Genomic DNA, 17073 nt, shown 5'->3' with positions numbered 1-17073 from the left:
CTCTGTTTTCAAGGTTTTCTGGTGAGGCAGACTGTTATTAATATTTGTAGAAGAAAGAGGCTGGAGAGTGACTCCTACAGTCCACCCCATGTCCGCCGGAAACAGAAAATCACCGACATTGTCAACAAGTACCGGAACAAGCAGCTGGAACCAGAGTTTTATACTTCACTTTTCCAGGAGGTCGGACTCAAGAACTGTAGTTCTTAGACTCTTGAATGGTCTGGGACTCTTGAACTCCAGTTTGGGGCTATACCATCAAAGCAAAGCAATTTGATAGGTGATCACTGTAAAAATAAAAACAAATCACTTCCCAAGAGCTTACTGTTTAATCACCAGAATAGAAGACGCACACTTAAACCCATTTGGTAGAAGACTTCCGGCTCGCTAGTGAAATGGGCTCCCAGACGCAATCATAGTCCTGCTGGTAATGATGATATAACATTTTAGCCATAAACTTTCTTTTAAAAGTGACAATTTTAGTTCAATCTGAGCCTTTTGAGGAGAAAGGCTTTTATGCATCTCAGTTAAACATGTGCATTGGTAGTATCAAATTTGCAAAATAGAAGTTGAAGATAGTTTTATATCTCACTTTTTAGGAGGTTGTGTTCAAAATTAAAATCTGTCTCAGAGTCTTCAGGACCTTTAAAGACTCACAGTGATAGCGCGGAGGAGAAGGAAGGCAGTCTCAGCTTCCCACCTCGTAGGCTCATCTGTCCCCCAGCTGTCCAGCTGACAGAGGGACACGGTTTCTGCTCAGATACGAAGTCTGACATTAAATCTCTCATATTTTCTCTCCACATTTCAAGAAGTTATTCTCAGCACCGCACGGACCCATATGAAGGCCTCAGTTTCTGTGGGTGGCCCAGTAACGAATCTATGATGGAGGCATGGCCCTGTCCTTTAATTAGGGGTACAAGTAGAGTTTGTGGGGTTACAGGTTGTAAGACAGCAGTGATGTCTCCACTCTCTCCAGTGTTGTCCCGCTTGGTGACATACAACAGGTTAAACATTTGTAAATTCCTTGGTTAAATAGCAAGAAATGTCAATTCACAGCAAGGGTTGAAAATTATTTGGTTTCATCTGTTGTCTCTTATTTCAGGACCAAGCAGGAGACTGCAGTAGTTTATGAAGGATTCTAATTTGGGGTTCAGGAAATAGCCTCTCACTGCTACTAGTTCCGATCTCTCCCACCGAGCTACTGGATTTCATTGTGATTGACAAATGTTGGTGACCACCTCCTTGGGTGGCTGCTGTTAGAAGGGGCTGTTGTTGTCATGTATTCTGGACTTTGTCAGCTGAAGGCACAACACATCCCAGCCTGGGCTTTGGGAATACTTCTGTTACCTCGCTGCTGCTTTCCTGCCAGGGACACATGTTTTGAGGCGGCTAGACCCAGAACACCCTTACCAGGATTCCTGTTACAGTACCAGAGTAGACGCTGCTCGTTTCTCCTGTTCTCATATGCTTGCTTCTTTACTAAGACCATTTCATGTTGAAAAGATAAATGACATTTAAAGTCCAAAGAACAATGGTCACAGTTGTAGACGGGGGATTTCACACTTGAACTCAAATGTCAGTAGATTCTGTAGGTCAGGCTACAATGGTCTATTTGGTTTGTTTTGGTAGTTTAATTAGGGGGTAGGGGATAGTATGTAGGGCCTAATTCCATGTGCAGATATTTCTGTTCCAGAAATACGTATTTTATCATCTGTGAGCAAGAAATGTGGGCATAGCGGCTCTTGGTTTAAAATTTGCCGTACTTTTTTATTCATGTTTGTTTTAAGCTCAGGTAAATGTAACCTCCACCTTCTATGACTCCAGTTTCCATTCAGGGTATAATATTATTTAGTAATTGATTTTCTTTGTAATCTGGGCAATAAATTTATGTTTCCAGATGGTAGCATGAGGAAGGGGTATGTATGATAAGGTTTAGGAAGTTCTACCCTAAAAATGTTTTAATAACTCAGCTGGTCTAAGGTGAAGTCGAATGACTCATGGAAGTTCCAGATTGTCAGTTCAAGGGAATAATGGGCCCTTGTTCTAGTGGTTGTGAACCAAGAAGGCTATAAATTGATGTGCAACTTTTAACATTCCAGAGGTTAAAAATGTGTAGGTGTACTGCTTAGTGTGATTTTTCAGGTAAAACCTTTACCTTTGGCTTAGTTTTACTGGGTATGCATGTTGGGGGGCTTCCTGATCCTTCCATTAGCTCTGATTTCTGGCAACTCTTTGTAATTCAAATGGCTTTGATACGTGAGCAACCGTGTTGAATGGAATTTATGATCTGAAGGACTTGGTGGTCTCCCAGGGAAGGAGGGATGGATTCAGGCCTGTGCAGCCCCTGCAGGGGAAGCCCCAGAGTATAGGCGCAGACCGTATGGGACACAGGTCTCGTCTGGTTCTGGTTCTTTCTGCTCAAAGTAACATCTAATTTAAAAAGGAAGTGTGGTAAGAAACCATGAATCTCTCGCTAGTATTATGGGTTTGAGTTCATGGTCACTTAGTTCACCCAGCTGCCTCTGATAAAAGTCACTTGGAGTAGAACAGCGGTAGGGGAGCCTATCTGGTCCCTAGGAACAGTTTGTGGAAGTCCACTGGATAAGTTTGCTGGCATGTGTGCATAACCTGCCTGGGGAAGCCAGGACCGCTTGGGGCTGTGGTTTAGGCAGCTTAGTTGCTGCATTTGACAGGTGTACCAGGAGGAGATGAGCGTGGCATTCAGTGCCAGGGAAAGCATTACCCAAGGAACAGAGGGAGCAGTCCCTCACACTCTTGCTCACATTTGGGATAGGAGCTTCCCTCTCCTCTCTGTTGGGAGCACTGAGGACAGTGACAGGGCTTTTGCCTTTTTAACCCTTTCCTTATTCAGTCAACTCTCCCTTTTGTCCAGTGCTACCTCCTAAGTCCCCCAGCCCCCCCGCCCATTAGCCCTTTAAGAGGAATAGTTACATGGTGGGCTGACAGCACGCACGCACATCCACACTGTCCTCCATTCCCAGGTCCTCTGCTTCAGGGCAGCCCACCTTCCTCTGGACTCATAGATACAAAGCCTACATCCTTGGCCAGTAATGTGTGAGGTCTTCACGAACGGTCACTTCTATGTACACTGAGGAAATACTTGTCAGGTGTGCAGACTGCTACTTAGAGAGGCAGGGTCTTTAAGAGCATTTATTTCTACTGGAAAGTGAACCTTTCCCCAGCAGGAGTCAGTTTTGCTCCGAGGCGTGTAGGTGGGAGCCAGAAAGAGGACCAGCGGAGGTCGCGGGCTCCTGCTGGTGGTTCTCCATGCAGCATTGAAACGCCATGCAGGGTATATCTTCCTTAAAAAAATCGATTTCTATGTTTACATGAAATGATGAGTTGCATTAGAGGGTCTGTTTTAAGGATTTCCATGACAGCTCTTTTCCCGAGATGGAGAGATCGGAGATAACCCGCTCCATGTGGAATCAGACCGTGGGTTCTGGTAGCTAAGAAGCCATGTACTGTATAGTGTTTTTCTCAGAATATCAACTCATGTTCTTCAGATGCTTGTCTTTTTTTTAGTGGTGAGGGTAAAGGTAGAATTTGGGATTCCACAGTGCCTTGCATATAGTAGGCGCCCAATAAATATTTGTTGAAGCAAACCAAGTTTCCCAAGTCCTTGTCTCTTGCAGTGACCAAGAACATCTTTCTCCTCTGAAGGGCTTGGCAGTTGTGGCTAAAAAAATAAGCAGTATCATTATTTGCTTGAAGTCATATATACAATTTGTATGAATTTCGGTATGTTGCCAAGACACGATCTTTTTCTTATTGTATTTTCTGTAAATATATCTGGCACTGAACTGTACAGTAAAGGCGAAATGTACATACGAAGGCGTCCCCTGCCCTCGCCTCCTGCGTTTTCTCTTCGCCCGATAGGGAAGAAGGCCCGAGGCTCGTTTGTAGTTACGCCCCTCCTTTGTCCAGAAGAAGCCCGTGGAATATTGAATGTAATACATTTAGTCAATTAAATTTTAAGGAGATTCTTATCTACTAACTTCGTGTGTGCTTTTGGTCACAGACCCGGGGCTTGTCTCCTGTGTGGGTGTTCTGATTGGTTCTTTCCCAGGGTGGTCTTCTCTGCCTGGGCTGCCCTTCCTAACTTAGATCTGTGGGTTTCCCCCTGGCTTTGTAGAGTTTCATCAAGTACTCAGTGTTCATAAAAGTGCTTGGCCGTCGATGCTAGAAGGAGCTCGTGTAACTAAAGCGCTGCCAGCAGAGCCCGCCTCGCGGAGGATGGTCGTTGCCCAGGGCCGGGCTGGCTCTCTGTCCTGGGAACGTGGCAATGCCAGCTGTGCCCCCTGCCTGCAGAAAAGCAGCTCTGCCAGGGCAGCCAGGCTGGAAAGGGGAGAGATGCAGAGGTCTCCTCGCCACCCCACCGTCCCCGCTGAGAGTAGGGCTGACTGCAGAGGGCTCCGTGGGGCCCGTGAGCAACCTAACGCCCAGGTGACACCTGGTGGGGGGTGGGTCCCCTTGCCGAGAGCCCCCCTCCTCTGGCACTGGTTCCATATGAGGGCCGTGTGCGGCCCCTGAGCTGCGCCAGGACCTGCGCCCTGTTGGTTGTGTGTCCACGCCGACTCTGCCCGCCCCCCAGGTCCTCGGAGGCCAGGGAGGCCTCTCCCCGGGCTGACCACACGGTGGCCATTACAGGATCTGATGATAAAATGTGCACACAGGCCTCCCCCTGTGCTTTTCTGCCCTTTCTGACCCCGGGCCCTTCAGGACCCGGTGCCATGAGGTCACTCCCAATCCAGACCACCTAGTTTCTAGTATTTTTTTTTTTTTTTTTTTTCATTTTTCTGAAGCTGGAAACAGGGAGAGACAGTCAGACAGACTCCCGCATGCGCCCTACCGGGATCCACCCGGCATGCCCACCAGGGGCGGTGCTCTGCCCCCCAGGGGGCGATGCTCTGCCCATCCTGGGTGTCGCCATATTGCTACCAGAGCCACTCTAGCGCCTGAGGCAGAGGCCACAGAGCCATGCCCAGTGCCCGGGCCATCTTGGCTCCAATGGAGCCTTGGCTACGGGAGGGGAAGAGAGAGACAGAGAGGAAAGCGCGGCGGAGGGGTGGAGAAGCAAATGGGCGCTTCTCCTATGTGCCCTGGCCGGGAATCGAACCCGGGTCCTCCGCACGCTAGGCCGACGCTCTACCACTGAGCCAACCGGCCAGGGCTTAGTTTCTAGTATTGACCTCTGAGTCTTGAGTGGCACAGCCCACCAGGGCACCCAGACCTCCTCTTCTGGGGACTCTGGTCATCCCACAGCTGGGCTCAGGCCCCGTCTGAACACACTGGCCCTCCAGGTCCCACTTGCCCTTCTGCCCGGGCTGGTGGTTCCTAGAAGGGGGACTTCCACTTCCTGTTTCCTTCTAGGTCTATAGGTCTACCCCCCACTTCGTGCAGCTGCTCCCCCTGGACCTGGTCTGCCAGACTTGCCCACCTGTGCTCTGTGAAATGCGGTGGTCTCAGAATCAAGTCGGCCTCAGACAGGTTGCCCGTTAATGTGTCGAACCCTGAGCCGTAGGACAGGGTGAGCATGGACATGGGCGTGTTTCCTGAGTACCTGCCACCCCACACCCACCTGCTGGCAGGGACTGAGGTGGTGGTCCAAGGACCCTCGGGGGGAATACCATGCCTCTGCCCCCTTCCACGGGTGGCAGCATTCCTCACGTGGACCTCCCTCTCCCGTTAGGCTCCAGCTTGGGCTGCTGGGCCACAGGGGGTCCAGAGCCTCCTTCCGGCCGTGGGGCCTGGCACGTGGCAGTTTACAGATGGATGAGTGGGTGGGTGGGTGGATGGATGGATGGGAGGAGATAAGAACAGCATTTTTCTCAGATGAGTATTCTGTTCACTTGGGAGATAATGGAACAAGGTTAAGGCCTTAGAAGCCCCTCACTGAAGACCCTAATAAGAGGTGCCTCTAGGTTAAGAATCATTTACTGGGGTCAACTGTGTGTTAGAAAGTTTTTAAAAGGCAGCCTCGTGGCTCAGTCTGGCCCACCAGACTTACTTTGTGTAGCCAACAGCATTTTAATGTTTTATTCAGTATTTTTAAACTGGGAGATTTTTGCATAAAAATTCTGATGTGTTGGCTCTCTCGGAAGTCTGGAGAGCTGGCCGTACTGGACCTGCATGTCTCCCACATTCATTACTGACAGGAGTTAGGACAGCGGCTGCCTGAGAGGCACTGAGCTCCGTCTGGCTCGCACGGTCCGCACCTCTCCCACAAAGTGTAAATGTGGGCACATGCAGCTGGGGTTTGGGGACTGGGGCCCTGGCCGGCTCCTGGAGGAATCTGTGATGTGAACACCCACCTAGAAGCAATGCTATCCCTGCACTTAATTTTTCTAACTTTTAGCAGCTTGGTGAGGTGAGAATTCTTATCCTATAAGAGGCTCGGGAGGTGGCAAAGGAACTCAATAGCAACTTAGGGATTCACAGCCAGGCCTGCCTGCCCGGGAGCCTGGGCTTTATTCCCACTGTCCTGGCTCCTGTCCGTCCAGAACAGCTCTCCCTTTGCCAGCAGGACGCTGACTTCCTTGTTACATCACCAGCTCAGTCACAATTGGTTTGAGAGCAGAGTTGCCCAGCCCACCAGATGCCCAGGGTGGCCCTGCCAGCCCGGCTCCGGCTGGCCAGGCTCAGCCACACAGGCACCATGAAGTACCCTCTGGTGCCGCTGGTGAACGACCTCACGTTTTCTTTCCTGATGCTCTGGCTGGGCCTGCCCGTGGGCCTGCTGCTGCTGTTGCTGATCGTCTGGTTTCGCTTCTTACTTAGCCAAGGTGAGCTGCCCAGGCTGGGCCCTAATCCCAGAGCTGGGCAGGGGTCCTGAGACCGCTGCAGAGAGAGGGGCTGCCTTAGAGCGTTTTCCCTGCTGGCTCAGAGCTGACGAGTGGTCACCGGCAAGAGCAAAGGACTGACTTGGTAGTTCAGAGTTTCTCAATCTAGAATCCAAGAGTGAATCCCCGTGTTCAGCTGGGAAGCAATGTGTGTGTGGGCATATCTGTGTCCCCTCGGGGCCACTGCTGGCACAAAAGGTCATTAGTGCCAGCTGCAGCCGTCGGAGAGTGGCGGCCGCTCAGGGCAGATTACTTAGTAAAAGGTGCGTCTGCCTGTGAATGCAGCCAGCACACGAGGCTCAGTGAGCAGAGCATGGGCTGGGTCTCAGCCCCCCTCACCCCTCAGCTCAGTGCTGGTGGGCAGTAAAAGCTGGCACAGTGGGGCATGGCCTGCCGGAGGCGTTTATCCGGTGACCACTCACCCTTCTCTGCCCAGACCATACGTCGGGGAGGATGTGGGTGTCTGGGACACAGGACCCCAGAAGCAGGCAGACTTTCATCCTGAGTTCAGCATGCTGGGGCAGAGCTGGCCATTGGGAAGCTGGGGGCCAGTGGGCAGGGATATAGTCTGACCCTGTGGCAGGAAGGACATTGCTTGCCAGGGGTCCTATCTCCCTGGGCCTCTTCCTGGGGACAGCTTGACCTCCCACCTTCTGCTCCTCAGCCTCATGAACTTTGGCCAACTGGGCATGCAGGAAGAGCACTGTGCTGCCACCTCTGGTCAGATGGCACTGAGACAGGGTGAGCAGTTCACCCCCTAACCTACCCCGTGACCTCAAATGTGGGGGCTGGTCACGGTGTCATTATTGGGAGTTGCGGGTGAGAGCTTGTCAACAGCGTTTGTTTGAAGTGTGATCTCCCCATTTCCAGGGTGGACCATGGCCCTCCCACCCTGCGGGGCACATTGTGGGCATCAGGCTGGTGGCACTTGTCTGTGTAGTGGCTATAAAAGCCATCTGTCTGGAGTCTAAGGGACATGAGCCCAGATTTCGGCCTTGCCCCTTAATATATAGTTCATGATAAAAGCCAAGCTTTTTTGGACACTGGGGCTTGTGCTTAATACTTGATGTGCATTGTGTCATTTAACCCCAGAATAACCCTGTGAAATAATCCTTACTGTACAACTGAGGAAAGTGAGTCTTGGGGAGGAGGCACAACCTGCCCAACGTCACACACCTGCGGAGTGTGTACAGTGCCAATTGTCTGGTGTCAAATCCTGGCGCTGGCACCTACCAGCTGTGCGACCTGGGACAAGTCCTCCCTGAGCCTTAGTTTTCTCATCTACAAAATGGGCATAATAATGGTCCTTGCCCTTTCGGAGAGATGTACATCCAGGGCAGGGCACGCAATACATGTATACATGTGGCACATAGTAGGTACTTGCAGGCCAAGAAATAATCTAGTCAGTATTGGTTTTGTCCAGCCGGGAGGAAGCATAGGAGTGGCTTTGGATGGCTTCCTGGAAGGGACGGGCCACCTTCCTTAAGATCTAAGGCACTAATTGCCTCCGGCAATTCATTCTCCTTGAAGCCCTTCCCTAAAGCCATCCCGACCTGCCTGGGCCAACCCCTTCTAGCACTTTCTCTTGTGCAGCTGTTTACCCATGGACATCTCACGTGGCACCAAGAAATAAGTCCTTTTGTTAACTTTGTGATGAACAGAAACAGTCCTTAAAGTGAGTGAGTGGCCCTCCTTCAGGATCCCACTCTTCTTGGAACTCTCAGTATTATTGTGTGTTCTGTCCTGCCGGGCACTGGGCCGAATCCAGGGTCTGGGCCCTCCAGAGAGTGGGGCTGGGGCTTGCGACACCCTAGCCTGTGGTTCGTTGTCTGCGGGGGATCTCTTCACTGGAGCCGGTTTGGCCTGGAATCCAGGATGAAAAGCAGGCAAGGGTAGCTCTGACTCCTCCTCCCCACCCCTTCGGGCCTGGCTCAGCCCAGCTCCACGGGGCAGTTTCAGGGCCCAGGAGGCAGAGAGGGTTGAGCAGCATGCCATGTGGCCAATGTGGCCAATGGGGATGCAGTTTCCCAAGTCGAGAGGGGAGCAAGTGGGTGGAGAAGGAAGCTCCCTGGTGAGACTGAGGCAAATCTAGAGCGTGGGCAGCTAAGCCCCAGGCAAGCCGGCCATGGCAACATTAACCCCTTGCCATGATAGAGGGAGAAAGGATGAAGCCAGACGTGCCTGTCAAGGGGAAGACGCCCTGCCGAGGACATTTTATGATTTGATTTGAAAGGAATTTGCAGAAAGAAGAAGGAAACCACCAAAGAAATGGGTTTAGGTCTGACACAGAAGTGGGCACCGTAGGCTATGCCTGTTGAAAGTCCTGAGTACCCCTCGTGTTGGTCCTTGGAGCGAGTCATTAATTTCAAAGCCGCCTTGAAAGTCCCTGACCTCAAACAGGTGCACCCAATGGAACTCTGGGAGCCGTAGAGCAGGAGACGGACTTCAGTCCGGCACAACCACTTCCTGGCCTTCTTCCTTGCAGAACAGAAAAAAACATTGGTAATTGCTTCATGAAGCCGTGAAGAGGATTAAATGAGAAAATGCATATAAACATACAGCACGTAGGATGTGTTCAGGAAACAATCACCGTGTCCAGTGATGAAGTCACTTCAAGCCTTTGCGTTGATTTTTAACTCTTAACTGCCAACGTGGTTGAACACCTGTTTTACATGTCTTCAGTTAACTTTCATGATAGAAGAAGCTAGTGTTATGCCCATTTTACAGATGAGGACTCTTGCCTTCAGTTCTTGGTTTGCAACCTGAGGGCTGGCTTTAGCCTCCTTTACTTCTCTAGAGCTGGTGAGATGCGAGTATATGTAGTAAGAAAAATAAGAACCTCCCTAACCCCTCTCCTGTCTCAGCTTGCCTCCCAAGGTAAGCCATGCTTAGCAAGCTCGTGCACCTGTGTAATGACACTGTAGGTTTTCCAAAAAATGGAAGAGGGAGCATTCTTTGTTTCCCTATTTTAAAAAGTGGTGGTGGTTGGTGGGGTTCTAATATATATATATATTTCTCTGCAACTTGCTTGTAACATATCATGGACATCCTGCAAGTGAAAAGGTACATGGACATCCTGCAAGTGAAAAGGTACTGATCTAATGTACTTGTTTGAATCGCTTCATGACATGCCATTGGATGGATGGGCCAGGCCTCCATGAGGTGCGATTGTGCCACACTTCAATCAACCAGAACTCTCACGACGACCAGCACTCACATGGTTTTCTAGGGTACTTTATTGTTTGTGTGTTTTGCCACCAAACAGCGTTGCAATGGAAATCATGGTACATATATACTCAGATCCTTGTTTTTTATTTTATTTTATTTTATTTTATTTTATTTTATTTTATTTTATTTTATTTTTTGTATTTTTCTGAAGCTGGAAACGGGGAGAGACAGTCAGACAGACTCCCGCATGCGCCCGACCGGGATCCACCCGGCATGCCCACCAGGGGGCGATGCTCTGCCCCTCCGGGGCGTCGCTCTGCCGCAACCAGAGCCACTCTAGCGCCTGGGGCAGAGGCCAAGGAGCCATCCCCAGTGCCCGGGCCATCTTTTGCTCCAATGGAGCCTTGGCTGCGGGAGGGGAAGAGAGAGACAGAGAGGAAGGAGGGGGGGGGGTGGAGAAGCAAATGGGCGCTTCTCCTATGTGCCCTGGCCGGGAATCGAACCCGGGTCCCCCGCACGCCAGGCCGACGCTCTACCACTGAGCCAACCGGCCAGGGCCTACTCAGATCCTTGTTAATGAATGGACTGGTGGACCCGCTGATAGTTGGTTTGTGTCTCCTCTTCTCCTCTGTGCCTGCTCCTGGACCATGCCCAACCCAGGTAGGTCATTTGCTCACCTTTAGGGTCCTTCCCTGTTGAGTAGGTGGATATGGCCACTTTCTGCATTACAGGACAATGGTTTTTAGCCCCAGGTCACCGTGAGAGACCCTGACATCTTCCTGAGGCCCCAGAGCTACCCCACATGCCGTGACTCTGCCTCGGGCCCCTGGCCAGAGACAAGGCTGCAGGGATGCCCAGGCCTGGCGGGGGGCTCCTTCTGGATCAGGGACAGGAGACTGGACGTGACCATCCAAGAGGCCTTGTCTTATACCTCCACAGACTCAGAGGAAAATGACTCAGATTTGTGCTTCGATTGGGAGCCGTGGAGCAAAGACCACCCCGAGTTTCAGTGGAACAGGACACTCCCCAGCCAAGAGGAGGAGAGGCCCGGCCAGTGAGCCTGTTCTGCTAGGTGAGCCCCTGTAGGGAGGCGGGGTTGGGAGGAAGGGGAGCCTCAGAGCCTGCCCCGGCCTTGGGCGGCGGCTGCGGTGTGGAACGCTGCCTCCCGTCACCATGGGAGACCTCACCGTATCAGCCCTGGTGTGTTGGAGACCCGTTCCTGCCGTGCTGGACCAGCAGCTCCCTCTGTCGTGAAGAACCTCCTTACAAAGTTCCCCCTGCCCTTTCCTTCTTGGCCTCACTCCCACAGCTGTTCCTGGGGACTTTGCCCTGGCTGTTCCCTCTGCCTGGAACCCTGCCCCCCTAGACACCCACTGGGCGCACTCCCTCACCTCCGAGTCTGAGCTTTTCTTTCTCCCCAGCTTCGGGAACCCCCTCCGCTGCTCTCCTTTGTCTTTTGCCACAGCGGGGGCTCGGTAGATGTTTGTAGAAGGAATGAAATAATAACAGTAACAATGAGAGCAATGGTAGCTGATACTCACTGGGTGCGGATAGACACCAGGGCCTGTGCCGAGCATTTCCCTTTCCCAAGCTCGTTTAGGAAAGCGTACAGAGAGGCTCGTTTATGAAAGCGTACAGAGGAGGCTGTTCTCACCTCCGGTCCACAAAGGAGCACGGACCTTTGCGATGCAGTCAGTCCCGCACCCGGAGCGACGCCCAGCATCCATTGCGCACCTAGGAGACCTCATCCTTTCCCGTGGGGCTAAACGCCATCTCCCTGCCACTGACCCTGACATGTGTGTGCCTCGCTCTGAGCTCAGCTTGACCCCTCTTGGTGGCTAGAATGGGATATTTTTTTTTTATTCCCTGGGCGAAACTCAACAAAGCGAAACACAGCGCGTGACCTCCCACTTTTCTCCATGTCCACGAGCAGCGCTGCTGGCATCGGTCGGTGCAGCAGCTGCTGGAGCCGCACACCTGGGAACCGGCCCCTGGCTCTCTCTTCCTCCCGGCCTGCATCCAGCCCCACCCCATCCTCCACCTCTCACGCATCTGCTCCTCTGTCCCCACGGCCCCAGCGGCCTGCCCTACTGCGAAGTCTGCTCTGCAACATGTCCCTAACCCCTACTCTGCCCACTGTGGGTCACCACTTGGAACCCCTGCCTGTCTGAGTGGAGGGAGGAGATGGAGCTGAGAACCAGGGACCCTCGCTTACCGTCCGTTACAGTGATTCCTAACCCTTCCGGGTCATGACTTCGACAGTTGAGAGCCCTGTCCCCAGCAACACACACGTGCATGCACTCCGAGGCCTGTGCATGGGGCCGGCTTCAGGGGGTATGACTTGTGTGGTCCCACAAGGTCCCACATTCAGAAGAGCCCATGCTTGGTTTAATGCTTGGCTGTTGCTGTCTGAAAAAAAAAAAAATTTTTTTTAAGATTTTATTTATTGATTTTAGAGAGGGGGGGGGCCTCAACTCTTTAATAGTTGCTTCTCATATGTGCCTTGACTGGACAACTGGGCAAGCCTGGGGTTTTGAACCAGCGACCTCAGCATTCCAGGTTGACACTTTATCCACTGTGCCACCATGGGTCAGGACACTGAAGTTTTTAACCATTTTCAACGAGAGGCCCACATGTTCATTTTAATGGGCCCCCAGATTATGTAGCCTGTCCTCTTTGAGTCCAGTTAGTGGGGAGAGAAGAGGAGACACTCCAGCTCTGTTTGGGGACCCCATTCATGCAGAGCCCTCCTATTCCCGTGATGGGTCTGTTGTCCCTTCCTCACTCCCCTTCCCTTGTTGTCCCCAGGCCCAACCTGCCGTTTGTTCCTGGCCTGGTTCTGGAGTCAGCCGGGCTACGGTGGCGGTGGCCGGCGTGGATGGGAGAGACTCGCGGGGAGGGAAGAGGACTCTGGCGAGTGGGGTGCTTCCCCGGGACGCCCACCTCGTCCTCTCCACCGACGGGCGCACCAGAGCCTCCAGAAGACCCTCCGGGCCCCCAGGAGAAGCCCACATCGGTGAAGATGGTATAAGCACTCTCACGGGGAGAAGTTGGCCAAACGAATTCAGAGGAGGTCCTAGCGCAGGGCTGGGCCAGAGCGTGTGGGTCCATATTAAAGAAAGCGGGGGTTCCTGAGGTCAGGGGACCCCTGACCAATGTGCTAGGCCTGACCAAATCCGTTCATTCAACAAGCTTGGGCCAGGGCCCAGCCCCGGCACCAACCTGAGCCACCCCGACCCCCTTCGGGAAACCCTGATTGTCCTTCCCTGGGGAATCTAGCTGTGAACCTCCGTCTTCTCATTGCAAACTCGCTCCTTGATTAGCCTTCGGGGTGATTTTAATAACATTGACTTTATCAGTATCTGCAGAGTGTCTACCGTATGCCTAGTTATGTGAAGAATAATAGCTCACGTTCAATGAGCGCTTACAGGGTCCCAGGCGCTTTCTGCATACTCATCACGCACATTATTGTTCTGAACCCTCACAAGAATCCTATCAGGGAGGGTCTGTGGTTATTCTGCTTTTACAGGGGGGGAAACTGAGGCACTGAATAGTCAAGGAACTTGTTGAGTCACAATGGTGGAGTTGGGATTTGAGCCTAAGCCTTCTGACTTCGGAGCCCGGCCCCGCCCCACTGGGCCAGTTGTTTTCCTGGTTGGAGTGTTGGGGGGAGACACCGAGGAAATCCCAATCTGCCCTTGCACCCCCACTGGCTACCCAGAGGCAGCAGGGTTCATGGGCTGTAAAGGGGAGAGACCGTCCCTGGTATCCCCAGGTGTCACCTTTGTCCCCCCTTTCTCTCTCACTGCGCACCCCATCAGCCACCACAAGGCTTTTAAACTGTCCAAGGAGAGAGAATGGAGCCTGTATACTTAGCTGGTCTCCTGGACTTGGGTCTCCCCTGCTCTGCCCTTCCTGCCCGGTTAGTCTGAACGATCCATCAATTAGAACGTTTTGTCTCCCTGCCTAAAGCCCTCGGGGGCTCCCTATGTCTCCGGGCTGATGAGTGGTGAGAGCCTCCCTTTGGGGTGGATGAGGTTTCTGTCCTTACCGACAAGGCTGCAGTAAATGCCCTTGATCTTAGCACACAAGTGTGCTTCTATCCATGGGATAAATTCTGAAAGGAGAAGTTGTTGAATATCAGGTTGATGCATTTACGGTTTGCAGATTTGGTGAAGTTGTCTTACCAAAAGGAGGCACCAGCTGTGTACATAAAAGTGCCTGTTTCTCCTGACCTTAGCCCCTCTGTACACCCTCTAGCTAGCGCACGCGCGCGCACGCACACACACACACACACACTCACACACACTCACACCTTTCTTTCTTTTTTTTTAAGACTTTATTTATTCATTTTAGACAGGAAAGAGAGAGAGAGAGAGAAGGGAGGAGCAGGAAGCATCAACTCCCATATGTGCACTGACCAGGCAAGCCCAGGGTTTTGAACCGCGACCTCAGCATTCCAGGTCGATGCTTTATCCACTGCGCCACCACAGGTCAGGCCTCACACCTTTCTTTATATATGCTTTGACCGAGCTAGGAGAGTCACCCGCACCCCCGGCCACCTGGAGCTCTTCCTGGCTGGAGGGAGGGCAGGTTCAGGTCGCGCTGCTGCTGTGTGCAGGAAGCACAGCCGACCCAGAACACTAAGTGTACGTGTCTCCCCAGCTCCAGCAGCTCAGGGTTTGGGGAGAACAGCCCACAGGGTCAGGTGGGGGCGCTGCTGGGGCCGTCAGACACACAGGATCCATTTGAGGGTCTCTGGAGCCCTTGAAGCCCTTGCCCGGACATGTCTCTGGGGCCCCCCCTAAACCCTGGAATCCGGAGGGCCAGTGCCTCACCCGCTACCACCATCCCCTTCAACCCTCAGTGTCACCATCAGCAGAGCTGGAACCAGCAACCTGGACATACGGTGCTAGGTGTACATCGTGTGCCGGGCAGTTCCGGTGCTTGGCCTGTATTAGCCCGCTGAGCCCTCACAACCACCCCTGAAGGCGGGCAAGGTTTGCATTGAAATGATAGAGAAGCGGGGACTCAGAGAGGTTAAGGCACTTGCCTAATGTCACACAACCCAAGTGGCAGAGCCCCAGGCCTCTGGGAGTCCCTGCATCACACAAGGCGGGCCAGTGCTGTGGTAGCGAGTGGCAGCTGCTCAGCGGGGTAGAAAGGCAGGGAGGAAATGTGAGCACATAACATGTGACCCTGGGAGCCTCCTGGGTCCGAGGCGCATGGGATGCTCTTGGCAACAACGAGTGGGTGGGCGGGAGCACACGCAGGCTGCCTAGCAAGGTACTGGCCCGCGGCCAGGTGCAGGGCCACCAGGCCTGAGTCACTCACTGTGACCTAACCGGCGTGGCCGATACTCTGGGGCTGGGACCCAACCCGGCCAGCCGGGGCTGAGGAATGCGCCCTAGTGAGGAGTGTGGACACACTCCACTTCATGCGCATCCACGCGGCTCTGCAGGAAGCCGAGAGGCGCTGCTTCCTTAAACAAGCCTGAAAGTGCAGTTCCTTCGAGAGCCGAGAGCCGGGCTGCTCTCCCCTCCTCTTGCTTGCTTCCCGAGGGCTCCCCACACCACGGGAGGGGATGTTAGGTTTTCTGTCCTGCACTGGAAGTTCACTTCCTCAGGTATGCATGCGTGTGCTCAAGTGTCTATTTCTCTATTCATACCCTCATTTACTTATCCACCCCTTCACCTAATGGCTCACTGACTCATTCATTCGTTTGTTCATTCATTCTTTCACTCCCTCATGTTCACACATTCATGTACACATCCATTCACTTTCAACTATCTATCCATCCAGCCATTCATCCTTCATCCATTTATATCCATCCATCCATCCATCCATTCATTTATATTCATCCATCCTTCATCCATTTGTATCCATCCATCCAACCTATGTGAAGTACCTAGCATATTTTCCACACAAAGCTTCCTTTTCCCCCCAAAGTACTTTTTCACCCCCTCGTACTGCTATTTGAACTTACCTAGTGGAAGGGGGGCCTCTGCACCAGTGGGACCCCCGAACACTTGGTGTTAGGGTTTCAGAGTTCCTCCTCTTGGGAGATGTGGACAGGCAAAGGCACAGCCCCAGTCTGCAGGTGGGAGCCAGTGATAGTCACCTGAGACTTGGGCTCTCGAGAGCCCTTTGCCCCGCGGGCCCCGTCTCTTTGATGCCAAGACTAGACCTATCCCTGGGCACTCTGGCTCCAGTGGGCGCTTTTCAGTTACTGCGCTCCACTTCTTGCATCCCCCAGGACAAAGTAGACCGTAGTGACCCATAGACTTGAGCCCCTCCTCGAGGACCACCCTTGGGCTGCTCTTCTTAGTATAAAAGCAGAGACTTAGACGAGGCAGGGTGGGCCAGGGCTCCTGGAGTGGGGGGTTCCCTGCATTCTGTCCTGGCCAGAGAGCAAGGGTGGGGACCCCTGGTCTATAACAGATACAGAAATAGGACACAAGCCAGAGAGCCAGGAGGAACGTCCCTTTCTTGTCCCTGTTCCTTCACGTTCCAGGCTAAAAATCAAATCCCAGGGAGGCTCCTCTGGACCCCCACATTCGGCCACTTCCATTCCCTCCTCCCTCAGCGTCCTTCCTGCCCCCACCATGCCCTGCCCTCTCACACCCTCAACACACTCCTGCCCGCTTGCTTTACTGTCTCCTGGCAAATGTCACCATTTCACCGGGAAGGAAACGAAGGCTCAGAGAAGACGGGAGACCTGCTCACAGGCGCAGAGGCTGTGTGGCCAAGCGGGGTGAAGACCTCTGGGTCACAGCTGCGTTTTTTCCCCATCCACACCAGCCAGGTACTTTATTGATAGTTTCATTTCCAGTTGAACGGCTGTAGGTAATAATAATGGCAATACCAATTATATTTCATGACTGGTTTTTACAGGTGCCGTTTCCTTTACCTTTGCTGTGCGGGCAGGTGGGCAGGGCTCAGGGTGTGTGTGTGTGTGCGTGCATGTGTGTGTGTGTGTGTGTGTGTGCGTGTGTGCGTGCGTGTGTGATTGCCCGTGTGTGCGGATGCCTGGAGGTGGCCCTCA

General features: G+C 52.8%; 2 protein-coding genes across 5 annotated transcripts in view; both read left to right on the top strand.

Annotated features, from left to right (window-relative positions):
- Positions 1 to 4005, top strand: part of RALGAPB (Ral GTPase activating protein non-catalytic subunit beta) — a 71299-nt gene extending 67294 nt beyond the window's left edge. For all 4 annotated transcript variants that reach the window (XM_066237487.1, XM_066237490.1, XM_066237489.1 and 1 more), the window contains exon 30: positions 14 to 4005. In XM_066237487.1, coding sequence (XP_066093584.1) covers positions 14 to 207 — 194 coding nt within the window. In that variant the 3' untranslated portion in view covers positions 208 to 4005. The remainder of the gene's footprint in view (positions 1 to 13) is intronic.
- A 2622-nt stretch (positions 4006 to 6627) lies between these two features.
- On the top strand, positions 6628 to 13067 carry ADIG (adipogenin). The gene is made up of 3 exons (XM_066235413.1): positions 6628 to 6803; positions 10968 to 11100; positions 12837 to 13067. Exons 1-2 carry the CDS (start codon positions 6677 to 6679, stop codon positions 11084 to 11086), a joined length of 246 nt encoding a protein of 81 aa, XP_066091510.1. The 5' UTR covers positions 6628 to 6676; the 3' UTR covers positions 11087 to 11100; positions 12837 to 13067.
- Positions 13068 to 17073: the final 4006 nt, after the last annotated feature.

This window comes from Saccopteryx bilineata, chromosome 6 (assembly GCF_036850765.1).
Source record: "Saccopteryx bilineata isolate mSacBil1 chromosome 6, mSacBil1_pri_phased_curated, whole genome shotgun sequence".
Taxonomy (NCBI): domain Eukaryota; kingdom Metazoa; phylum Chordata; class Mammalia; order Chiroptera; family Emballonuridae; genus Saccopteryx; species Saccopteryx bilineata.
Note: the sequence above shows the minus strand (reverse complement) of the source record. Positions and strands in the feature narration are given on the sequence as shown.

Bases quoted from the DNA above. Each gene is read 5' to 3' on its own strand.
- ADIG (XM_066235413.1), top strand. From the start codon at position 6,677: ATGAAGTACCCTCTGGTGCCGCTGGTGAACGACCTCACGTTTTCTTTC. The intron at 6,804-10,967 runs GTGAGCTGCCCA...ATACCTCCACAG, and splicing joins TCGCTTCTTACTTAGCCAAG to ACTCAGAGGAAAATGACTCA.